This window comes from Notamacropus eugenii, chromosome 1 (assembly GCF_028372415.1).
Source record: "Notamacropus eugenii isolate mMacEug1 chromosome 1, mMacEug1.pri_v2, whole genome shotgun sequence".
Taxonomy (NCBI): Eukaryota; Metazoa; Chordata; class Mammalia; order Diprotodontia; family Macropodidae; genus Notamacropus; species Notamacropus eugenii.
In genome coordinates, this window is record NC_092872.1 from 607,647,678 (window position 1) to 607,674,847 (window position 27,170).

Genomic DNA, 27,170 nt, shown 5'->3' on the forward strand with positions numbered 1-27,170 from the left:
AGTAGGGACTTGATGTATACCGAAGTGATTCCTTCTACACACATTTACTGGAGTATCCAATAAGTCAAAGACATTGTTCTAAGCATTATATGGGATGTAATTGTACAAGACATGGTCCATAAACCTAAGGAAGCTCAAAATTGATTAGGGAAAATAAGACAAACTGGAAAGCCACCATTAAGAACAGGGGTATGAAAATTTATGAAGCAGAATTATAAGGGCGACTGATTCCCTCTGCTACCTATCTTCATTTTTTTTTTTTACTGCAGTCTGAAAAGGATCAAAGGACCCATTCATTTATGGAATTTCGTATTGGAAGGGACCTCAGATGATCTAATCCAACTGCTTCATGTTCCTCCTTCTTCTCTCAGAAAAATTTCTCTCTATCCCTGATCCCAACCCTTCCTGATTCCCAGGAGAGCTGATCTCCATGCTCATGTCCTCCTGCCTAAGCATCTACTTTCTTCCAGCCCATTGTCCTTCCCCTTTGTCATTTAACACACTCGAGCCTCACCTCTTTTGAATGAAGAATCTTCAACTTGATCCTAATAGCTCCAGCCAGTTACAGTACCATGTTATTTCTCCACTTTCTGTATTTTGTTTTTCAGTCATGTCCCAACTCTCCATGGCTCCAAGGACCATAGCACACCAATACTGTTTATGAAGTTTTCTTGGCAAAGATAATGGAGTGGTTTGCCATTTCCTATATTACCACACTTGATAAAACAAATACTCTATTCTGGCTATCTCTAGTTCTGCATCATCCTTCTTCCCTAACCTTCTGAAATATGGTTATTGCACCCACTGATACTACTCTCTGCTTAGGATCATAGAAATAGAACTGGAAGAACCTTCAGAGGTCACCTTGTCCAGTGGTATCAAACTCAAAGAGACATGGAGACCACTAATCTATGTATAAAGATCTCTGTGGGCTGCATATTGTCCTGATTTTAAAATCTGATATTATCTATGTTTTTATTGTATTTCTTTTCTGTTAAATATTTCCCACTTACATTTTAATCTGGTTTGAACAATCCTTTGGAGGGTTATGGGATACATATGGCCCACAGGTTGCGTGTTTTGACACCTCTGAACTAGTCCAATCTTGGAGGATTTCAACCCAGTTCTTCTACCTCCAAGTCAGTACTCTTCCTACTGTACCTCCAACCACCATCTTGAGAAATTTCAAGTCCTCTTCTCAGTTTCCATACTCCTTGTCTTAAACATGTCTCTATTAACCAAATCCTCTCCTTGAAGCTCTCACTGTCCTTGACTTCTTTGGTATTATACTATTCTGGTTGTCTTCTTTCTAAATACTCCTCTATCTTCTCGAATGTAATAATATTTGTAAAGCCCTTGATACAATATCTGTTACACAGTAAATGCTATATGAATGCTTGTTCCCTTCTGCTTCTCTACCTGTCCCCTAACTGCGGATACTCTTCAGACCCAGATCTCTCTTTCAACATTCTGTTTCAGAGAGCTCATTTATTCTCCTGATTTCACCTATCACCTCTATGCCAGGGACTACAAATGTGTGTCTCCAGGTGCAGTCCCTCAGTTCAGCTCCAGTCCCATATGTCAAACTACTTGCTGGATCTTTCCACATAGGTCCTTAGGATTTAGAAGAGGATTTAAGTGCCTTCCATTACAGTCTTTTTGTTTTATAAAGGCAAAAACAGAAGTCAGAGAACCAAACTGAGTTGTCAATGAAGCGGGAGAGAAGGGAGAAAAGCATTTATTAAGCACCTACTCTGTGCTAAGCACTTTCCAAGTATTATCTCATTTGGTTTTCACAAAACCCTGTGAGGTAGGTGCTATTATTATCCCCTTTTTATAGCTGAGGAAATCAAAGCATATAGGGGTTAAGTGACTGGCTTGGGGGTAGACAGTAAGTGCCTGAGGTCACATTTGAACTCAACTCCTCCCAAAGCCAGGCCCAGCATTCTGTGCACAATGGCAACACCTAGTCGCATGTTAAACAACAAAACTGGGATTCAAATTCAAGTCCACTGTCTCTAAATCAAGGATTCATTCCATTGTCACATCTCCTTGGATATTTCACTGTCACCTCAAACTCACATATTCAAAACTACATTTAATCATCTTCCATCCCATATTAATTCCCCTACTACTAGCAATGGTGCCATCTTTCAAAGAGAAACACAGTACAGCGGAAAGAGCACTTGCTCAGACGTCAGGAGACCTGGGTTGAAATCCCACCTCTGACATTTCACCAAGTCACATAAGCTCGCTGGGCCTCAGTTTTGTCATCTGTAAAATGAGAAGACTGTATTAAATGGTCTCTGAATTCCTTCCTTCATAGATCCTGTAATCATTCCTTCTTGACAGGGTTACTAAACTAGAAATGTCATCAATGTAGTCTACTTAGACTTTAGGAAAGCATAATGATCAAGTATTTCATACTATTTTGCATAAAAGATAGAGATATGTGGGATGGGTGATGCTATAGCTAGCTGGATTAAATACTGATTCAATGGCCAGATCCAAAAAGTTGTCATTAATTTTTTGGTGTCAACTTGGCAGAAGGTCTTCAGTGGAATGCCCCAAAAATCTATACTTGGCCCTGTACTATTTCATACTTTTATTGATGACTTGGCAAAAGCATAGAAGGCATGCTTATCAAATTGGCTGATGACACAAAGCTGGGAGAGATAGTTAACATACTGGATGAGAGAGTCCAGATCCAAAAAGATTTTGACAGGCTAGAACATTGAGCCAAATCTAAGAAGATAAATTCAGTAGGCATAAATATAAAGACTTACCTTTGAGTTCAAATAAATCAATTTCACAAGCATAAAATGGAGGAGACATGATTAGACAGCAATTTATCTGGGAGGTTCATTGGACTGCAAACTAAGCATGAGTCAACAATGTGATGCGGCAGCCCAAAAAGGTAATATAATCTTGGACCTCATTAAAAGAGGTCTAGCTTCCAGAAATAAGAAAGTTACAGTTACATCTGGAGTGGTATGTTCTGTTCTGGGCCCCATAGTTAGGGAAGGATACTGAAAAGCCAGAGAGTAAACAAGGTCACAAAAGGCACTGAGTCCACATCCTATGAAGATCCCCTGAAGAAACCAGATAGGTATGGGGAAAAATGGATCAGAGGAGAGAGATTTGAGGTAGAGACACAGATTAGTAGGCTATTGCAATAGACCAGGTAAAAGATGATGAGGGCTGAAACTAAGGTGACAGCCATGTGAGTGGAGAGAAGGGATCAGATTAGAAAGATGGCAACTGATGGAGTGAGGGAGAGTGAAGAAATTAAAGATGATATCCATCTTGCCAATGTGGGTAATTGGAAGAATATCACTTCCTTGACAGAAATAGAAAAGTCTGTAAGAAAGGTGGGTTTGGAGAGGAAGATGACTTCTGGTGTTAGACATGGTAAGATTGAAAGATTTGTGGCCTATTCAATTTAAAATGTCCAAAGGCAGTTAAGTTAGTGTTTTGGTGGTAGAGTTCAGAAGAGAAATAGAGGCTGGACACAGAGCTGAGAGTCATCTGTGAAAAGACAACATTCAAAAGAACAAGAGGAGAGGAAAAGAGAGAGAATGAATATGGTATGGAGCATGGAGTCTTGTGATACACTCATAATTAAGGTGTGTTTGGATGACAATCTAGCAAAGGAGACTTAGGATAAGTCCAAGAAAAACCAAGAGAGCAGAATCACAAAAACCCTTAGAGGATAGAGTATCCAGGAGGAATGGGAAGGCAAACATGTCAAATGCTACAGAGAAGCCAAGAAGGATGAGGACTGGGAAAAGGCCTGATCGAATAACATATGACTGGTAACTTTGCAGAGAGTAGCTTCAATTGAGTGATGAGTTCAGTAGCCAGATTTCAAGAGACTAAAAAAATGAGAGAAGTGGAAGCAAAAAACTTCCTAGGAGATTGACTATGACAGGGAGGATGGACATAAAATAATAGCTTGGGGGGATGGTACAGTCAAGCTGAGGGTTTTTTAAAAAATGAGGTAGACATGCATGAGCATGTCTGTGGGAAGCAAGGATTCAGCCAAGTAAATAGGGAGAAACTGAGGGTTCGAATGAGAGAGGAGATATGATTATCAGGGCAATCTGCTTCAGGGGATGGCAGAGAATGGGATCAAGGGTCCAAGTAGAAGAACTAACCTTGGCGAGAAGAATCACCACTTCATCAGAAACTAGAGTTTCTAAGTAAAAGATGAAAGGACAGGGAATGAGGTCAAGGTCTTTTGAGATGTAGAATACAGAAAAGCAGAGGAATCACAAGAATCAACTTGTATTTTCTTAGTAAAGTCTGAAACAGTCTTCTGCCTAGAGGACAGGATAAAGGAGTATTGTGGATGGCTTGAGGAGAAGAGACGCCTCAAACAGTTACTGTGGGGAGTGTGGTTGGGAATCAATTAAGGGGGAGTAAAAGAATGTTCTTGCTACATTTAAAGCCCAGCTGAACTTAAATAACATAAATCTGTGGTGGACCCAGGCAACACAGTTGGAAGACTTCCTACGAAAACATTCAGCAGCACAGGAGTAAAGCAAGAGAAGGGGAATAGTGAGAGTAATTAAGGATTACAGTTTGGCAAAGTATGAGAGAGTAAAGATAACCACTTAAGTTACAATCTACATTTTTAAAGGCAAACTTTAAGGTACAAATGAACAAAGTATCACAGTAGAACGAGATGTGATCAATACTTGAGCACAATATGCCTGCTCATATGCTAACCTTGAACAACGGCTAAGGTTACAGAGAGTGCTACGCATTCCAGTCATTCATTTATTCCCATGGCCAAGGATTAGGGGACCATTCCTATCAATTTTCCCTTTACCACACTGCCTCAGACTACAATTCACAAAAGACAGCTGTCATCTCTCTCTACTCCCATCTCCACACCAATTCTGAAAGGCTGACAGGGCCTGGCAGACTGGCTTCCAAGATCCTCTATAATCTGGCTCTATCTTAACTATTCAACTTTACCTCCCACTATTCTCTCCACTGCCATGAACATGCCATGGTGATCACCCCCTTGGTGATTTTGCTCACATTCCCATCTGAATGCTATATCTAATCCTCTCTCTCTATCCAGTTCTTACTTTCTTCACTCCTACTTGTATTTCTTGTCCCATCTTCTCAAAACCTTCCCTGAGCACTCCATTTCTCACTGATGCCCCATTCTCTGAACTCCTATAACACTCGTATTGTCTGTATAACTCTTTTTAGTATATACCATCTTACATTCTTAGTTGTGTCCTGGATTTATGGCCTTGTCTGCTCAACTAGATGGCAAGCTCCTTGAGGACAGGTATTGGATTTAGTACTTCTTCTGTACTTTCCTCAACACTCAATACAGTGTGAAACACATGATGTATGGGTTATAAGCACTTGTTGAATTGAAGGAGACGCTTCATAATGTTACCCATCAGGCCAAGAGGAAGATGAAGAGTTCCTTATCCTTTACCTTTAACACAGGCCCTCCAGAGCTATTTGAGATCAGAATGTTATCTGGCTTCAGGTCTCTGTGCACAATCTGATTTCTGTGTAGGAAAGCCACTGCCTGACTCATTTGCTGAATGAAACTCTTGTTCAGCTGGGCATCTGGACTTCGGGCCAGCAAGAACTCATTCATGTTGCCGCTGTCACAAAACTCCATCACAAACCACAGGTAACAGGCTGACTTGGTATCCATGCATCTACGTCCTTTGAGACAGGTCTCTATGAGCAGCAATTGATCATCTGATTTATTGGAGTGATGGCTCATTGGCTGGAAAGCCTGACCACTTTGCAAGATACACTCTTTCAACCAGATCACATTTTCGTGTTGGCTTTGAATGCTCTGAAGAGCCCAGAACTCTTGCAGAGCCAATTCCACATTTTCAGGTCCATTACAATGCATTCTTTTCACCGCAACCTTTTGTCCAGTCTGATTAACAACTGCTTCATACACCACCCCATAACTGCCACGGCCTACTTCCTGCAGGATGTTATACTTGGCATCTGTAGTCATGTTTCACATCTAGGTCCCAAGGGGGAAGCAACAGAAATCTCTGAAAAGTGCACCTAATTTTTAAATAACCCTGAAACAAAGAAGAAAAGATATAGAAAGATGTATAATGAAAGGATAATGTAAAATACCCCAAGCAGACAACTGAATCTCAGATTATTCTCTGCAGTTTTGCTTACTCTCTAATAAACCTATAATCCTGATCTGTACCAGCAGCAGCCTTCTCCACCCCATTCTTGGTTGCCGTCATTCCCTCCCTAGAATCTAGGCTGCTCAGATTCCCCAAAGGTCTCCTGTTCTACATGTAGATGAAAACCCTGCCTTCCTTAATTCAACAGAGCCACAATAGGATTAAAAAATAAACATTACTAAGAAACTGAAGGCACTGAATTGAAATGAAATATGGTCAAGTTTACACTGACCATGGATGCTTTTCCTGTTAAATCCTATTCAAGGGATCTCAACCAACATCCCTCCTTATGTGCTAGAATAACAAGGTTCCTACTTTTGGGTCCAAAGACCAGATGGTCATACCTACATCCACTAGGTCTGGCAATTGGGACAATGGATGTAGATCCCTTGAAAGTAAAGCTCATCTTCCACTCCTCTCTAAGGGTATATTTACATTAAAAACGTTTACTTCTTTGGAGAATGGGACAGAGAAATGAAGAGACAAATAAAACAGAGAAGAATCACCTCAGTTCAACCCCCCCCAAAAAAAAAAACAGCATTGACAAAAAGAGGTTATTCCATTCCATAAGAATTTTCCCTCCTCAGCAATAACACTCTAATACTTATCCCTTCACTCCTGAAGGTGTGACACATCAAAGGAAATAGACTGTGATTTTTGAAGCACTTAAGGAGGTGCTAATATTAATGAATGTCTAAATGTAGTAATAACAAAATACCAGTTCCAAACATTAAAATATCAGACTAATAACTAATGCTTAATCAAAAGGTTAAACATAATTTAAAAATAATTCCCTAGTCCTTGAGTTTATAATAGACACAAGAGTCAAGAATATAAAGTTTTCCTATCTCATTTTTATTAATTTAATTCCAGGGGGTTGTATCTGCACCAAGATACATTAGTCATTAATAATAACAGCACCATGGTGAATGAAGCATCTTAAGTCAAAACTATATAGTCTGGGGACCCATAGCTCTAAAGGAGGTGCATTCGATTTTCTATGACATGACTTCTTCGATATCTCAGTATCTCCCATCTCTTTGCACATCTTCATGCTACTGCCTCTTTCTACTTCTTATGCTTGTCTCAGTTCTCAATCTCTGACTCCACACTCCCAAGGTTTCAGTGCCCCTACGTATCTCTCTATTATTTAGATCCATTTCCTAGTTCAATGGTGTCAAACTCAAATAGAAACACATACCTACAGACTACATACTGCCTTAGAAAACTTCAAATGAACATTATGTATGTTTTATTGTATTTTTCATTTTTTAAACATTTCCCAATTACATTTTAATTTTGTTCCGGTGCACACTAAAGTTTTATAGGCTGCAAGTCTGACAGTTCTAGATGCATAATAGATTGCGTGGGTATCCATTCAGCATAGACAGGTCTGACCATGTCACTCTCTTACTCTCTGTTACCTCTAGAGTCAAAATACAAAATTCCTGCTTAGTTTCAAAGTGCTTCGTGACCTGGCCCCATCTTTCTTTTCCCTTTTTTTTACATTTTACTCCTTCCACATTTGCAATGATTCAGTAACACTGGTCTTTTGCTCTTCCTCACATGTGACATTCCATCTCCCATTACCATCCATTTTTGGCAGCTGTACCCCATATTCACAATGTTCTCCCTCCTCACCTCTGCTTCATGGATTTTTTAATACTCAGGTTGGAGCTCACTTTGCTAGGTGCTTTTCGGGTCCTGACAAATAGAACTATCCAAAAATGGAATAGGCTACCTTAGGAGATGGGTGGGTCAGCGTCATCATAAGCTTTGAGCAGATCGGATTACAACTTGTAGTGCTCAGTGAATTTTTATTTAGGTGTGAGTTGGGCTAGATAAGCTGCGCACTGCCAATGCCTTCTGTTAGATCTATCTTGCACACACATGACTGTTTGTGTGTCAGAATGTGACTAAAATGTGCGATCCACGAAGGCAACAGCTGTGTTATTTACTTTCTACATATTCCCCAACACCTAGCAGCACAATGCCTGGCACATCATTAATGCTCAATAAATCAATAACTTGATTGATTAAAGTCTGCATATTAATTCTGAGATCAAACATAAAATCCTTTGTTCGGCTTATAAAGTCTTCTTTAACCTGGCTTAGTAAATGTTAATTGACCAATTGACTGACCTTGGGCAAGTCACTAAACTTCTCTCAGCCTCAGTTTCCTCATCTATAAAATGGGGATGATAATAGCTCCTACCTCCGAAGGTTGTTGTGAGGATCAAAGAAGATAACATTTGTAATAGGTTTTGCAAACCTTAAAGCACAACAAAAAATACTAGCTATTATTACCAAAAAAAATAATCCCTAAGTACAACCAGTTTTGCTGTAAAGTGACCGATGCATTCCTAAAAATCACCACAACATGCAAAATCATGCAATAAAAAATTTATTAGGTTTTTATTGGGGAAAATGGTGTTAGGAACATAAAACTATAAAACTTCATCGGTGAGACATAAAAAAGATGAGAACCTATTAAAAATAGTAACACAGTTTTATATAGGTTAAATGTTTAAGAAATACCCAAATACTAGAATGAAGTTAACTGCTATGGGTAAGAGGACAGCTTCAGCCAAGATAGAAGGTGAAGGGAGAGGAGTGGAGCACTCCTATGTGCTCCTAAGGCACCACAAAATAAAACCTTTACCTTGAAAAAGACCTGAAACTTGCTTGTGTAAGGGTTGCAGCTTGTGAATTATTGTGAAATGGAAGGAGCATTATCTGAAATCAGATGGAAACGTGTAACCCCAGAAATGGATGGTTATGCTTCATTATCATCTTATTGTCTCTGAATGACAAGTCACTGAGAAGCAAACGAGAAAACCTGTTATGCTCAAATTGTTCCCTAATATGTCAATCAAGTTGGAACAAATTTGGGTTTTAAAAACAAGTATTGTTGCAGGACTGTCTGTACCAAAACCCTCCTTTCAAATTCTGTGTTCACTTGATCTATGCCATGCTAGTCTCCTTGGCATTTTAATAAAAGTAGAGAGGTAGAAAAAAGAACCACCAAATGTCACTAGCCATTGACTTCAGACAAACAAGTCTCTTACCCTCTCTGGGTCTGCTTCCTTATCTGTAACATAAGGGAATTGTCCTTGACGATCTCTAAGGGCCATTTCATTTTGAAAAGTCTGATTCTGAAACTGAAGGACTAACAGAACACTCTGAATTGAACAACTCATAAAGGCTTAAAATCCAGCAAAAATATTGTATTTTACTCAGCATTCCTGTCCCCTTTTCCCCGTAGTGCCTCATATAGTATCATTTTGCACGTAACCTGCTGTTGTTGATAGTCACATTTCAGTCACGTCCAACTCTTCATGACCTCATTCAGGGTTTTCTCAGCAAAGATACTGGAGTGGTTCGCCATTTCCTTCTCCAGCTCATTTTACAGAAGAGGAAACTGAGGCAGAGTTAGGTGACTTACTCAGGGTCACACAACTAGTAAGTGCTAAGGCTGGATTTGAATTCAGGTCTTCCTGATCTCCGGCCTAGCACTCTATCCATTGTGCCATCTATTTGTTGAATAAAGTATTTATTAATTAATACATATTCTCCAAGTGCTGTATTTATTTAAAAGTTACTAGAAAGATCCTTGATGACACAAATAACAATATTTTAAGTAAGCTGAGAAAAGAGGCTTCTAGTCATTCATTGCTTCCTCAATAGGTTCCCCGAAGGAGAAGGCAAGAGGGAATGTAGCATCTAACTCAAAAGCATATGGACTGCAGACTTTCCAGATATTAATACCTATTTATAGGCTATGTCCTAAACACATCAAGATGTAAGAGTGATTCCTCTAAGTAATCAAAATAACAATACTGGCTGTCATATAAAACAGACTTGAAACCTACCTCAGTGGCTCTCATTCAAAGATTTCTTAAGCATCCATTAATGTCCAGCAGAGAGTTGAGTGCTATGGGTAAAAAATCAGCTGTGTAAGAAAAGTTCAACTTAAGGCCTCCTTCATTCCTCCTGCTAGGCAACCTCATCCACAACATCCATCCGAGTCCCAAACCTTCAGTCCCAACCTCTTTCCCAAGTTCCAAGCCTCCACTTTAACTGCCTACTAGACTATCTCCACTTAGAGGCAGCTTAAATGCCATAGTAGACAGAGCACTGAACTTGGAGTCAGGAAAATCTGAGTTCGAATCCTGCCTCAGACACTAGCTCTGGAGCCCTGGGCAGATCATTAACCTCTTTCAGTCTCAGTGTCTTCACCTGTAAAAAGAGGAGATCAATAGAATTGACCTGCCAGGGTTGTTGTGAGGATCAAATGATATGATCTATGTAACTGCTTTGTAAACCTTAAAGAGTTATAAATAAATAAAAACTATACTATATACTAAATACCATATTTATAAATACTATAATAAATGCTGTCGTTATTACCAGACTTCCTACTAGTCTCCCAGCCTATTGAAAACGTCCCACTCCTGACTGCTCTGTGTTTGTTAATGGCCCCATCCTTTCACCCATCATTTCTTTTATTTTAAATTTAATTAATTTATTTGTTTTCTCCCCATCATTTCTTACAGTCAGTTCTGACTCCTCTCCCTTAACCCGCCTCCTCTAAATATCTAATTCACATTAGGTCATATTGATTCTATCAAGCCTAAAGCCAACCTTGTCTTTACATTCCTACTGCTCCCCACTTCGTTGACGTTCTCATTCCTTGCCCGGAACATTACAGTACCCACATTCCTCTGCCTTTCTCCTCTCTGCAGTCTATATAGATGCCAAACTAATTTTTAAGTAATATTTTATTTTTTCTCAATTGTATATAAAAACAATTTTTAACATTCTTTTTTAAACTCCCCTCCATCCTCTGCCCCTCCCTGGGACAGTAAGCAATTTGATATAGACTGGTAAACTGATACAGATTGATATAAACTGATAAGTGCAATCATGCAGAGCCGTATCATTAATCTTCTGAAAGCAGACTTCCAACCATACAAATTCTCTTGCTCAAAAACTTTCTGTGGTTTCCCCAAGGCCTGCTAGGTAAAGTTCACACTTCTCAGCCTGCCATTCATAATGTTCCACATTATGGCTCCAGCCTTATCTCTCACCATTCTCCTAATTCATATTTTATACTCTAGCCAGGCAGAAGCACTCAAATGTTTCAGAATACAACCTGTTCCTTCCTGTATCTTTTACACCTGCTGTTTCCTCTGCCTGGACTGCTTCCCTACCTCCACTCCCATCTCTACCTATCAGATTCCTCCCCAACCAACAGCATCCAGTTCAAATGTCACCTCCTTCAGACAGCCTTTCTTCATACATACAGATATTATCTCACCCTCCTGAGCCCCTAAATGATTTTACTGGTATTTCTCTAATGACATATCACATTATACCTTGTACTATAATTATTTAGACATTTTCCTCAATTATTAAATTCACAAGAGTAAAAGCTGTGTCTCACTCAGAATTTGGAGCACCCCACAGTCCCTAAAGTATCTCGAACAAAATAGACACTCAATAAATGCTGAGATAAAAGAGCCTATACTCTCAGGAAGACACGTACACAATGTGGTATGATGGAAAGAAGGTTGGGTTTAAAGTCAGAAAACCTCAGTTTGAATCTCAGCTCTGCGATTTACTATTTGCCTCTGTGCAACTGAGCAGGTCACAATCTCTCTCTAGGCCTCAATTTCCTCATCTGCAAAATGAGAAGACTGGCAAATCATTTCATCTCTCTGGGTCTCAGATTCCTAATTAGTAAAAACGATCTGTTGTTGTTCAGTCATTTCGGCCGTGTCTGACTCTGTGACCCTATTTGAGGTTTTCTTGGCAAAGATAGTAGAGTGGTTTCCCCTTTCCTTCTCCAGCTCATTTTACAGATGAGGAAACTGCGGCAAACAAGGTTAAGTGACTTGCCCAGATTCATACAGCTAATAAGTGTCTGAGCATGGATTTGAAGTCTTGAGGATAAATTTTCCTGACTCCAGACCTAGTGCTCTATGCACTGCACCACCAAACTACCTCTGTAAAATGATAGGTTTACAATCAATAATCTTTAAAGCTCTTTTCAACCCTAAATCCTGTGATTAGTTTTCTTAAGTTCTCTTCTAAAACTATGTAACATTATGTGAGGTGAGAAGTATCTCTATTTTACAGATGTGGGACTTAGAGAGATTAAATAATTGAACAGGGGCACTAGCAGCTAGCAAGTGCCTGAGTCAGAACTTGAACTCAGCTCTCCTAACACCAAGTCCCATCCTCTTTCCATTTTATAACCCTGTCCCTTCCCAAAGTCCTGTATGACTTCCTCTTAGTCTCCATTAAGATATGTTTAGCACTTACATGAGAAAATCTCTAAAAGCTCTTTTTTTCACACTGGGAATCCAAAAGATTCCCTAAGGCAATAATGCTGAAGGACCTGCCCAGGCACAAGAGTGCTGGGAGGAGATTTGACAAGTCAACACATCAATGACATATTATAGGAGCTCTGAGATATGAGGAACCAATGTGTCCACAAACAACTGAAAAGAGATCTAAGGAAGGAAATACAACTTAAGTTGGGCCTTGAAGGAGGGATGGACAATGTCTAGATGCGGGATGAGGGGGCAGCTAACCATAGCAGGTACACATTCCTGGCTGGGAAAACAGCATTACCAAAAACTCACAGGTACTATATTCAGGGAGAGAATGTGAAAAAAGCTGGTTAAAATAGAAGAATGAGGAACGCAGGCTAAAAAGAGTGCATAGGGTGGCTGTGGATTATAGAGGGCTTTGGACATGAGGTGGAGTCTTCACTTTATCCTACAGACAACAGAAACTCATTGGAAAATCTTGATGGAAGTGTTCTGTTTTCCACAGAAAAATTATTCTGGCAGCAATATACAAAACAGATAAGAAGGGAGCCCAGAAGTCCAGAAATCAGTTAGGACTGCTACAACAATCCAGGGATGAGGTGGTATGGGTTTGGATCAGAAAAATTGCAGTAGAGTTATTAAGATATAAAACCAGATTTCAGACACTTGAGGAAAAGATGGGTACTGAGGAAAGAAGAGATATCTACCATTTGTTTTAGAATTTTGACTGAGGAAGAAAAATAAGATGATCACCAACAAAGTAAACACCAACACAGAAAGATGTGATTTTTTTTCCCCTCTAGCTAAGGGAGAACTTTGCATGCCTGAAGGCAGATGGGAAGCTAGGGCAGGAGAAAAAGAAATACTGGGAAAGCTTAAGAGGTATGCCCAGAAGTTCTTACTGGATTACAATCTTCCCCTCCTCTGCCCCACTCTAGCCAATGAATAAGCCACATATGTCCACATTCTGCAATCCACTAAGAGTTTGTCTCTAGATCCTAAAGGGTTCTCTGCCAATAGACATGGACTACTTCTTGTTTTTCTTCTTAAATGTTAAACATAGCAACTTGATTATCCACCTAGACTAGCATACTTTTTCATTAACTTCAGCTTGGAAAGTTAGGAAGGCAGAAAGGATAGTCTTTATTGACTATAAGTACAGGCAAAATACTCTCCAAATGAGGTCCCAAGATTACAAGTGAAGCATCTGTGGTCAGAATCTCAAAACTATCTGCCCAAAGGGAGATCTATTGAACCTGACCAAGATACTAAAATTTTCCAGAGAATGATAAGCCTAAAAATATTCTCAGTACAAGCATCATTGGGTTTCCTCCACATAGGCAAAATAGTACTAGTAATAGTAGTAGTTATTAGACACAGAATATGAAGAAATTCATTGCCATCATGATACTGACTGCTTGCATATTCTATACAGATGAAGTAAATTGAAAGGTTTTCATCTGAATGATATCTAAAGTGCTCCCTATGAAGTCCAGTTGTCGAGCCAAGATGTAAGATGTGTCAAGCTTGAGTTCAGGATCCAAATTCAGTAGCAGTCTAATGAATGACACAAAAAGATGAGATAACATTAAACAAATAGCACAACCGGATACTGACTAATCATGGAGTATACCAAGACAAGGACAAGTAAGACATCCTAAGAATTTTAAGAGACCTCAAGACATCAATATTTCCAGTTACAGATCAACTGGAACAAAAATAGTAAAACTTTCATATCTACATATAATAAATTCCTATTCACCACCCAGTTCTGCTTAGGAAAATCTAATTTTTAATTTATCATAAGGTTATTTCTCAACCTGGAAATACTTACATTAACTGATGTAGAGTGAACTGAACCAGAAGAATATTATCACACAGTAACAGCCATACTGTATGATGATCAGCTGTGGATGACAGCTCTTCTCAGCAATATAATGATCCAAGATAATTCCAAAGTACTCATAATGAAAAATGCTATCCACCTCCAGAGAAAGAGCTGACAGAGTACGAATGCAGATCAAAGGAAACTATCTTTCACTATCTTTTTTTGTTTGAGTTTTCTTCCACAATATGGAAATATGTTTTACATGAGAGCACATACATAACCTGTATTGGGTTGTTTACTGTCTCAGGGAAGGGGAAGGGGAGGGGACAAGGGAGAGAATTTGGACCTCAAAATGTAAAAAAATAAAATGTTAAAAATTCTTTTCATATATATAATTGGGGGAGGAAATAAAATATTACTTAAAAATAAGGTTATTCCTCCAAAATGCAGGAGGGGGTATATGCCCCAAATTTCTGGAAGATCATAAGAGAAAATGTTGAAATTTTAGCTTGCTGTCTTCAAAGAATTGTTTCTATGTCCTTCTCCTCAACCCCATCCCCATATCTATATACACATATTTATATGTGCATATGTGTATATGTATATATGTGTGTGTGTGTGCGTGTGTGTGTATGTGTGTAAACATACACACATACATACACTGAGGCTTGTTGGTATAAGTTCTGTTCTAAGGATTTTCACAAGTGAACAGAGGACAATTTGGATGGTATCTTTCAATGACTCTTCTCTAGACTCAGTGGTAACATTTATTTATGAACATGTATCCTCTTTGTAGAATGCAAACTGAGTGAAGGCAAGGAAGGTCTCTCTTTTGAGCTTGTAAATTCAGCACCTACTGTCTGGCACATTATAGGAAAATCCTAAATGCTTGCTGACTGATTGGCACAGCCAAAGGATACGAGAAATTCAGTAGACAAGATCACACCGATGATTCTATAGAAGTGGGCAAGAGATAACTGAAGAATTTGGTTCACTGTTTTGGGCATGTGGAAATCGGGGGGTTTATATTCTGTTCTGGCACATTTGTCATCCTGTTTTGGGAAGTTTTAGGTGCTCCTTCCAAAACAGATAAAATTCTAAAATAGAAAATTTAACTGATGATTTGTGAGCACTTAAAAAACAATACAGTAATAGCATGAGTTCATTAAGAAGTCATGCCAAGTAAATCTCATTTCTTTTTGATAGGGTTATTAAAATAGTAGGGAAAGGGAATGTCATAGATACTGTCTCCCACAATACCCCTGTGATTCAAATGTCAAAAGGCAGACTAGATACCAGTTTGGTTAGGTGATTTCACAGCCAGGAAAACAACGATGCTCAATCAATGGTGATTAATGCTTCCATATCAGCCTGGTAGGAGTGCCTGAGGATTTTCTCATTAGCCTTGACAGATTCAACACTTTTACCAATGACTGTAATCAAGATATAAATGGCATGCTTATCAGACATAACAAAAAGTTGAGACAATTAATCCTATAGATAATAAAATCAAGATTCAAAACAAGCTAGAATGAGGATGAAACCTAGAGTTGAAAAAGGAAAAAAATATTAAGTACTGCAATTGAGTTCCCCAAAGAAACTGTAATATGGAATTGGACTTCTCCTGCTTCTACTTAGGCTCCATAAGATCCCTCCAAGTTTACGTTTCTATAATGAAACATAAGATAGGCAATACTTGCATTTGCAACAGAACATATGAAAATTAAGATTTTACATGGAATACAAGCTAAACATAAGCCAACAACAACAAAAAAAGCTGCTTAAAAAAAAAGGTAACACAATCTTAGTCTTCATGATGTCCAGATGTGTAATGTCTAAACTAGGTCCACTCTATCCTATGCTATTCAGACTACATCTGGAATACTCTGCTTAATGATGAGTGGCTCATCACAAGAGAGATATTAAGAAACTGTGGTACAGTTTACAGAGGCTAAGTAGGATAAGGAGTTCTAGAAATCCATATCCAAGTTAGAAGAATGATATCCCAGAACAATTGTGATCTGAACTACAAAAGAGGTTTTATTTTATATTCAAATCATGTGAGTTAAGTCTGCAGGTTGTATGGAAGAAGAGAATGGGATCTGAATGACCTTTTTGGATCAGTCTTGTAGCCACTCCCTACTCTGATATTAAGTGGGATTAAAGATTTAATTGCTGTAGAGACAAGATCAGTAAAAAGCAGGGGATGTTTTTGTTCCTGGATCTGCAGTAATGATGCTTCCAACTTTTCCTGTTGATTCTGTTGTACTCCAGAGACTCTCTGGCACCAGAGGACAGGTGAAGATAACCTATTCTGAAAAAAGAGCTGAGGAGGCTTCTATATAGTGCATTGTTGTCCACATCAACAAAAAGGGCATTAAAGATTGACAACTTTAGGCACAGATGAAAGCAAATTCCTTCCTGTACCGTGAATTTCTGTGGTTAAGCAGCAAATAGATTAGCAAGCCTGTAGGTGTTAGAGAACAAGAAAGAGCCTTTAAAAAAAATTACTCCAGTAAACTGATAGACAAAATGAGACAAAAAATTGTTACTCAATATTTTTCAGAAAAGTTATTAAATTGGCAACCTTAAACATAGACAGTAGCAGAGAGGCTGCCTTAGATGGGCACTTCTCCCTCAGGGACTGAAAACTAAACAAGAAATAATGTAATGTTTCCTTATAGAAAGGAGATGGCAAGCCAATTCAATTCAATAAACATTTTTTTTAGCACATCCTACATACCAGATCCTGGGGATAAAAAGATAAATATCATACACACCTTGCTCCCAAGGAACCTACAATCTAATTGTGAGGTGCCAAAGGGTACAAAAACAGGTATCCTACAAGACAACATGCGATGTATATGAAGGAGAGGTCTAGGCAAAATCCTATCAGAAATTTGAGGAGAAAGAAATTATTTTCCAGTGATGCTGGTGGGGGAAAGGAAGAAAGAGATCAAAGAAGTAGAATGCAAATTGGGTCTTAAATGGAGGAACTTCAACAAACAAAAATGGAGGAATCCACTACAGACATGAGCCAAGCCACAGAGACAGGAAATATGTCAACTCTTTCAAGGTCCAGGTTCATACCTTGTCCTGGTTCCAGTCAGGGGAGCCCTGACTATTTTAGCCCCCTTTATGGCCATTGGAACAAATTGCTCTCATCTGCCCATTCTACCATGTGAAGTCTTCACATGCCTGGGATAGAGATCCCCCTGACTCACCAAGAGGTTTGAGGTCTAATGGTTACCCTCAATCTGGTTTAGTCCAACTGGACATGGCCCCTGCTCATGCTATATAGCTTCTTGGAGCCATAGATGTGAGTTGAAGGTAGACACCAAAGGTAAATGAGCAACCCTGAAAAAGGTTCGACAAGGCCTCCCACTAAAGGTGCTAGCCCCCTACTGAACACCCCAAATACCCCTAAGCAACAAGAATTTCAAGTTTATACAGAATAGCTTCATAGATTTAGAGTTGGAAGTAACCTCAGAGGTCAAATAGCTCAACACGTTCCTTCTACATAGTGGGGATTATAAATCTAGGCCAGGAAAGGACTTTAGAAGCCATCTGTTCCTACCAGAATACAGCAGATAAGGAAGCTGAAGCCTAGAGAGCTGAGCTGACCTGGCTTGCCCAAGGCCATGCAGGTAGTAAATAGCAGAGCCTGCATTTGAACTCAGATCCTCTGAGCCCAAATCAAGGTCACTTTCCCACCACACTCCACTGGCACTTGATAAATATTGACTAAACTTTAGGAAAAATATCAGCAAGATGGAGCACATCCAGAAGGTGATGAAAATAGCATTAAAACCATGTCATGTGAATATTGGTTCAAAGAACTGATATTTAGCCTAGAGAAGATTGGAAGTTTTCAAACATCTGAAAGAGCTCTGTTTTCTCATCTATAAAATGGCTGGACCTGATGACATCTAATGCCCTTCCAGTCTAAATCTTATGATTTACCTAGGTAGTACAGTGCTTAGAGCCTTTGGTCTGGAGTCAGGAAAAACTGAGTTCAAATCTGGTCTCAGACATCTACTAGCTATGTGACCCTGGGCAAGTCACTTAACCTCTGTTTGCCTCAGTTTCCTCAATGGTAAAATGGGGATAAATAATAACTACTTCCCACAGTTATTGTTGTGAATAAGATAGCATAGTGTCTAGCACATAGTAGGTGCTATATAAATGCTTATATTTTACTCCCTCATCCAATTCTATGATCCCATATAAAAGAAGCCAATTTGACAGAGCTAAACTAAGATGAATAGGTCAAGTGTGAAGTGGCAGATTCTAGCTAAAGTTAAAGAATTTTACAATACCTTGCTGTTCAATATCTTCAGTTGTGTCTGACTCTTTGAGAGCCCTTTTCGAGTTTTCTTAACAAAAACACTGGAGCATTTTGCCATTTCCTTCTCTAACTCACTTAGAGATGAGGAAACTAAGGCAAAGAGGGTTAAGCGACTTGCCCAGGGCCACACAGTTAATAAGTGTCTAAGGCTACATTTGAACTCACATCTTCTGGACTCCAAGCCTGCTGCTTTATCTACTGCACGACCTAGTAGCCTTCATGATACCTAGGTCTGTTCAAAAGTAGAAAAAGGTACCTTAGACTGGTAATGAGTTTCCCACCAATGGAGGTCTTCAAGTTATAGAGACCACAGAAGAATCTTATTCAGGTATGGATTAGGCGACATGACCTCTGAGGTCCCTTCCAATTCTGAGATTCTATAAGCCTAAACAGTCATCGAGGGGAGTGAGCTGGGGGGGTTGTAGGGGGAGGAGGGGAAGGTGTCTGTTACAATACCTAACACAATGCTGAAGAAAGGATCATAGACTGAGAACTAGAAAGGACCTTAGAGATCTTCCAGTTCCTTCATTTTAGACAGGAATAAATGAGACTCAGGTTAAGTGACTTGCCTAAGATCACACCTCTGTTATTAAACTCAGATCTCTGACTCTAAATCCTACCTACCCTTTCCATTCTATTATGCTATCCCATAGCAAATGCTCCATCAATACTTGTCGAGTGAAGTCCCAGAGATTCTAGTGAAGTTGTTCTATCAACCAAAGAACTAGAAATCCAAGAACACCTTTCAGGCCTTTCCCCTCAAAAGAAGGGCCTCCATGAGAAACAGGGAAACATTGCTATAAATATGAGCCATGCTTTGGTTCTAAGATCACAAAGAAAAGAATCTACTTTCCAAATAGGATTAAGAGAGAAGAAAAAAAGACACAGATCCCCCCATGGCTCTCCCTACAGCCTTCTCTCTTTCTTTGTACCTATAACTGACCTTAATCTTCTGGCTCTTTCTAGATCCTTAGGCAAGAAGCAGAGGAATACTAGGCCAGGCAAGTTAGTGTACAGAGCTAGCTCCAGGAGAGATAGACCTTGGATCTTAGCCATAGAGGGAGCCTTTATTTGGCATATCAGCCATTGAATTTATAGCATAAACTTACAGTCTTCTAGGGATGATTCAGTTCAATAATGACTTATCCAAGTTCATATAATAAATGCTAAAGGCAGAATTTGAATGCAGGTCTCTCCTGACTCTTAGTTAATACTCTTTATACTATAACATCCTGACTTGCCATTCAACATTTATTAAGGGCCCACTAAACTCAAGGTGTTACACTAGGCACTAGGGATACAAAGACAAAAAAAAGCTGGTTCAAAAGTTGCAGAGACAACTAGGTGGGTGGCACAAATGGATAGAGCACTGAGCCCAAGTTGAAATCCCATCTCAGACATTTCCTAGCTGTGTCACCCAGACTTCATCTCTGTTTGCCTCAGTTTCCTCATCAATAAAAAAGGGATGATAATAACATCTACCTCCCAGGGTTATCGTGGAGATCAAGAGATACCATTAGTAAAGAATTTTGCAAATCTGAAAGAGCTACATAAGTGGTAGCTATTAACTATTATTACTAATATGATGACTTAACACAACCTCTGACATCCTGGGAGAACTCAGATTGACTATACGATTTGTTAAAAGGTTTAATTTGCTAGTGCTAGTTCTTACCTTTTTTTCCTTCCTTTAGAGGTAAAATCAATTTGAAGACTTGCCAGCATCACTACCACTATGGCAACAGCAACTGCCTGCTCCCTGAAACTCTGGACTGGGCTAGGTTGTTGTCTTGTCTGGTGCATGAATTAGATTTAAGGGAGGCGGGAGTTGCACAAACTCGTCAGCCTCATTCTCTCTTCCAGAGTCATCAAAGTCCAGTGGCAGGGAAAAACTCAAGATGACTGGTGATGGTCCTAGAAAGCAACGAATGACTTTGGCATCTTCAATGCCTGACCCAGTTCTAAGTACTCCACAGTGACTGCTTCACCCACCTTCACAGCCATTGGAACAAATTATTCTCATCCATCCATTCAAGAAGGGGGGGCAGGGAGTCTTCACATGCTTGGGGTAGACATCCCCTAACTCACTAACTGGTCTGAGTGCCATCGGTTACCCTCAACTTGGTTTAGCCCATCTGCCAAGACTGTGCATGGTAAGGCTTCCCAAGAGTAGGTACTTAAGAATGCAAGCTCTTGGAGGATAGGGTCTGTGTTTGAACCCCACACAAAGCCTAATACAGTTCATCACACAAAGGTGATATTCAATGCAAGTTTCCAGAATGAATTAATGGACCCCAGACCTTTGGTAGAAAGATTTGTACAAATATCAAATACTTCATGTGTACTTAGCATGTTACAAGGACCAATGAAATATCATTAAAACTGTTTTCCTCAAAATAGTTTGACCAAGGAATATTTCTGAGCTTGAAACATTGATAAAATCATAAACGCTGGTCTGGGCGTCCAGGATATTAAGAGGAATGAAATAACTTTGAGATAAAAGACAAGAAATTTTTGTAGAAAATGGAAGGCATTATGACTCCTTTCATGATGAAAAATAGCCAAAGATTAGTATTTTTGAGCTATGTAATTTCATATTTAACACTTTAGAGGGGGAAAATATCTTTAGTGTAGATGGAAATTCTCCTACGACCCCAATTTCCATCACATGGTCTACCAGGAGCCTACAGAATAATTTGGGAAATGTACTATACAGAGTTCCCCAGAAAACAACTAAATGTTTTGGGTCTGGGGTTTTATTTTTGTTTGTTTTGTTTACTTAAAGAAAGTTATGTCAAAGACTGGTATTCTCAGATGGTACTACTGCCAAAGAAACTAGAATTTGGAGAGTGCCAGCACAAACCCTAAAAAACCAACACTCTCTGCATGAAATGTGCTTGAATGCTGCCATTTTTTTTAAAGACAGTAAGATTAGCTTGTATTTATATAGCACTTTTAGGTTTGTAAAACACTGTACATGTTATCTCATTTGATTCTTACAGGAACCCTGTGAGATAAGCGATATTATAATCCCCTATTAACCATTAATCAAGGAAAAGTAGTTAGAAAAGGGTTCCTCCCAGCCTCTACTCCCCAAAAATGTTGGTCACTATTTACAAAATAACCATTTATTACTCATTTTCACAGTGCTATGCTATCCCAGAAGTTTCCAACCATAAAGTCATAGAACACATGGAGGAAAATGGGGAAAATCCCATGGCACCCACGATTCAGAGCTTTCTACTCCCAAAGGAATTACAGAATATTTTAGAGTCAAAAGGAGCTTTCAAGAATGAAAGGGGAAATGATTTGTCAAAAGTCACAAAGCTAATTAAGAATCAAAGCCAAACTAAATTTGGTCTCCTTATACCCAATCTTATAATTTCTCACAACTGAAGCCTTTACTAAGATTGAAAACTTCTGTCAGGAGTGCCATTGTACCCCCAGCATCAGCACTACCACTAACCCTGGTACAACAGAAGTAGACCTAGCACTAGACCTAGAGTCAGGAAACCTGGGTATGATTTCAGCCAAGTCACCTGAAGCAAGTCACTTAAATCTCTGAACCTCAGTTTCCTTCAATGTAAAATGTACATGATAATATATGAACTACCTACTTCACAGGGCCATCATGAGAAAACACCAGTGTAGATCTGACCACAGTAGTACTTGGAGTGAGCTTAGGAAAAAGTCTACAAATCCTCCCCAGGTTCTTTATACTTAGCCATGACTTCACAGCTTAGAACAAATAATCCTATGAAGAACTACTCAATATTTTGAGGATCTGCAATTTTGTCGGTGTAGGCACTCTTTCTACCAATGTGGACCAAAACTCCTCTGATTTGCTACAGCCTCAAAAGTGTAGACCATCGCTGTTGTTGTTCTTCAGTCATCTTCAATAGTATCTGACTCTCCATGACCCCATTTGGGGTATTCTTGGCAGAGATACTGAAGGGGTTTGGCATTTCCCTCTCCAACTCATTTTACAGATGAAGAACTAAGGCAAACAGTGTTAAGTGACTTGCCCAGGGTCACACAGTTAGTAAGTGTCAGAGGCCAGATTTGAACTCAAAGATGAGTCGTCCTGACTCTAGGCCCTAGCAATCTATCCACTTCACGACATGGTTGCCCAAATATGGCCTAGGGATAACAAGTACTTTGTCCACAGAAATTCTCAAAAAGCAGATAATCAATTATGGAGAGGTTCTAAAGATCAGTGGGGAGAGTACTCATAGCAATGAAATTTACAGATTCTTAAAGTATTATACTATATAGCTATTCCTTATTCATCTATTAAAATATGGAGTGAAAATGTAGATCATCTGCAAAATGTATCTATTTATTATTTTCAGCTACCTCCCCCACAAATATGTAATGTGAATCTAATGCCAAAGATAATTCATAAAGTGTTTTGAGAAGGGGGATTAAGCATTAAGGTAGCAGGCAGGATGAAATTAAGTTCTACAGAAATGCCAAAAGCATTACCACTTCATTATTAACAGCAATTCCAGGTTTCTCTTTTCTATCAATGGAAAGGCTAAATTTTTCTCAAGTATACCAAGTGAGATCCAATCATTCTCTAGGGATTCTTTGTTCTTTACAACCCAATGAATGCTTGGTAGTATCATTTATAACATGGTTCTCCAAGAAGAATTCTCATTTGTTTTCAATACCCTAAATCAGGTATTCCTAACTTAAAGCCAACATACTGCATCTAACCATTATAACTGATGAAAAGTAATAATTGCTTAAATTGGGTTTAAAACCTGGTGAAACCAAATCCTCATTGTCAGTGCAGAACAGCAGTTCTCAAACTTTTTGGTCTCAAAGATAGATCCCTTCATGCTCTTAAATATTATTGAGCCCCTCCCTCCAAAAAAACTTTTGTTTATGGGGGTGATCTTTATCAATATTTACCTTATACAAAGTAAAAACACCTTAGTATTATGGTTTTAATCTCACAGACTCCCTGAAGCCCTCTAAACCACAATTTGAGAACTAGTGGGAAATAGAAAGTATGATTCACTTATCAGAGCTGGAAAAGACATTAGCGATCATCTCTCCAGCAGTCCAACCACCCACATTTTTACAGCACAGCACTTAGAAAGAACATTGTAATGTAAAGAGCATACTGGTCTTTGAGTCAGCAGAGCTGGCTTTGAGCCCCATCTGACAATTAGCTGCATGACACTGGGTGAATCACGATCTCTAAGCCTCGTGTTTTTGGGGGTTTGTTTTTTTTTTTTTTTCACCTCAATCACCTACTTCATAGGGTTGTTTTCAGGGAATCACTTTAAAAACCTTAACTTTATAAACCTTAAAAAGGGAAACAGACAGATAGACATATCTGAGACTGCATGGGGGAAAGAGGATGACTTCATTAGATGGAAATTTCTTCTATGGGAATTCTCTCCACCAATATCAGTCAAGTCATCTTATGACTTAGTTTAAGTCCCTGGAAATGGATAAGACACATAGGGGTCAAGAGCCTGGACCAGTAAGTGTCAGATGTGAGGTTAAGGGTCAGGTCTTCCTGATTCTAAGTCCAGCACTCTTGCCACTACCAATACATTGTGTCATTCGATGGGATGTATAAAATAGATCTGATAAAAGAGATTCAATAAAATCAATGGCAGGTAGAATAACCAGTTTTTTCAGCCTAAATACATGACGTTTGGGTACTGGAGAGAGCGCTGGCTTTGTGGTCAGAATTGGAATCCCGGTTCTGCTCCTATTGGTGTGACCTTGGACAAGTCGGTTAACCTGTCTGCGCCTCGGTGCGTTCCCAGGTAAAACGAGGCGGCTGGATTGTACAGGCTCCAAGGTCCCTTCGAGTTCTAAATCGTTTGCACCTGCGAAATAAGGGAGGGGTTCCTTTCCCTATCTTCCCTTCCTGCCCCCCTCCCTCCCAACCCCCTACGTTCCCAACCCCGAAGCCCCCGCCTCAGAAGGTCCTGAACCTACACTATCTCATACCAGCCCCATCGTCCCTGGCTTCGCCTTCCCACCCTCCGCCCGATCCACTCGCCCCCTGCTGCCCTCGTCCATCCCGGCTCAGGTCCGCTCCCACGGACCTTGCCGCCCTCGGCCCCCCACCGCCTCGGATTCCTGCGCTCTGCCTCGGCCTCCAGCACCGCGTGGTCCGAAAGCCCTGGCAGTCCTGGCTAGTGGCCTTCGCCCACCAAATCTGCCCCTCTTCATTGGCTTCCGCTAGCCAATCCGCGCCTACGTCCGCCAATCGGCGCCTCTCCATTGGCCTTCTCTCCCTGATGTAGAAGGCCAGAGACAAAAAGGGGTGGAGCTTGGGGACCACCTGGTTCACCTGGGCCCTGAGGATGATGCGCGGGCGTTTCATCCTCTGGGATGCACCAAACCCGCTGCAGCTGTGCCGACTTCTCCGCAATGTTATAAGAGAATCCGCAGGATTAGAAAGAACCTCAAAAAACCCATCTATTCCAGCCTGTCCCTGAAGAGATTCCCTTGTACAACGTACCATCCCAAAAGGACCTGAAGACATCAAAAAGGAGAACCCCTTCTTACAGGAGGCAAAGCATTCCACTTTTGGATAGCTTCAATATTAGGAAGTTTTTCGTTCTGTTAAGCCAAAATCTGCCTCTCTCTAAACAAGCCTGATTCCTCCTCCTTGTAAACAACACTAAGTACTTGTAGACAGCTCTCTTAAAATCTCGGCTTGTAGGCTACCACCTCTTTTTTTAAATTTTCCTCATTGGTACTCCTCATACTTCATCTGCTTACGGGTGGTTCCCCACTTCTGCAAGAACAAAAGCCCCTTGAGAGCAAAGACTGGTTGTTGTTGTTGTTTTTAATTAAAATCTTCATTTGAAAATGCCTTGGATTGGAGCCTTTTGACCTTTTTGGTGTCTTTGATGAGTTACTCATAGTATCATAGCTTTAGAGATGGAAGGAACCATTGAAAACATCTAGTTCAATCCCTTCATTTTACAAATGAGAAAACTGAGGTCCACAGAAGTTAAGTGACTTCCCAATATCACAAAATAGTAGGCAGCAGAGCTGAAATTCAGTAAGAGTCTGTGGGGGAGGACATTGGAGATGCACCAAAATATTCATATAGCAGTACTTTTGTGGTAGCAAAGAACTAGAAACAAAGTGGAAGGCCATTTGAAGAATGGTTGAGCAAATTGTAGTAAATGAATGCAATAGAATATTACTGCCCTGTGAGAAATCACAAATCTGGGTGTAGTAGAGGTCATCAGGAAAGCCCCCTTGATTTACCGAACTGGGGAACCTCGCAAGGTTCTGGACATGCACTCAAGTTCCCAGGGACAGATGTGTGCTCTGGTTCATTGCTGAAGGACCTAAACTCTGGAGTGCCCAAGCAATCCCTCAGAGTCCCTAACTGTGGAGTCCTGTAGAATTAGTATAAGAACTGTTTTTACTTTTTCTTTTTATCCTCATCCCTTAGTATGGTACCTGGCACATAATAAGCCTTTAATAAATGTTTGTTGATCAAGTGATTGTCAAAGCTATTTTGCAACTAAATGTGGAAACTGTGCTCACTCAGTAGATATGAAAAGATAAAGTTTCTTCTTCTCTATTTGCTCTTCTTTTGATCCTATCTTTTGGACTCAGGGAGCCTCTCCTTCGGACATCCAACAAGATTGGACAGAAGATTTCTCTCCCCTTCCTCCTCTCCACCAGCAATGGTGGCCATAACTCAAGAACATGGCCACAAGAACATATATTTGTCTAGGAGAGCCTGAAACTGGACCCCAATCCCCTGGTTACTTCATCTATTTTGTGTTTTTCTCTCTCTGAATCCAAGCCACCAAACAGCAACCTGAGAAATGGACAATTCCCCTCATGAGGTGATGAGGTACTAAATTTGTGCCAGCTGCTATAAAAGCAAGCACCCCAACATACACATACCATACATAGGAGGTTCTTAGATCTGCTTTTCTAAAAGGAAAGGCAACTTTTGAGGGGTCAATAATCACTTGAATCAAGCACATATGTCATTCACTTAATTCAGAGAAAAAAGTCAGCACACTGAACTTCAGAGAAAATACAAACAGAGAAACAAAGATTAACCAACAGACAGGACTTCCAGCTGCCTGAAACGATCAACAGAGATAACTATCTGTCCATACATACATAGCTACCAGAGAGAGAAGCACCAACATCTGAGTTTTCAAAGCGGGGGAAGAAGGGCTAGCTTCTTACAGCTACCCAGAGTCTCCTCTGGCCAAACACTTCCAACGAGTAAGCCTCAAAGTACATCCTCACCTCAGATCATTTATAGAATTTGCAGAGCCAGAACCCATTAGAACAGTGCCTTGTTAACAAAAGGTGTGGGTCTTCCTACAAATCTCCCCTAGTCAAACTCCCCTTAATAGATAGGTCTATAAATGGGTGGGGAAGATCTTTAATCTTATTAGCATTACAGGTGCCCAGCAGGAGGTGCTTCTGCACTGCTGGTC

The 27,170-nt window shown here is 39.9% G+C and overlaps 1 protein-coding gene across 2 annotated transcripts in view; it reads right to left on the bottom strand.

Annotated features, from left to right (window-relative positions):
* LOC140520680 (serine/threonine-protein kinase 35-like) overlaps positions 1 to 24,954 on the bottom strand; it is a 68,894-nt gene extending 43,940 nt beyond the window's left edge. The window contains exons 1-3 of one of the 2 annotated variants that reach the window (XM_072634796.1): positions 24,786 to 24,905; positions 10,070 to 10,131; positions 5,465 to 6,080 (exon numbers count right to left, since the gene is read on the bottom strand). In XM_072634796.1, the coding sequence (XP_072490897.1) occupies positions 5,465 to 6,010 (546 nt within the window). In that variant the 5' untranslated portion in view covers positions 6,011 to 6,080; positions 10,070 to 10,131; positions 24,786 to 24,905. Of the gene's footprint in view, positions 1 to 5,464; positions 6,081 to 10,069; positions 10,132 to 24,785 lie in introns of both variants that reach the window. The other variant, XM_072634795.1, reaches the window with a different exon arrangement.
* Between the last annotated feature and the right edge of the window lie 2,216 nt (positions 24,955 to 27,170).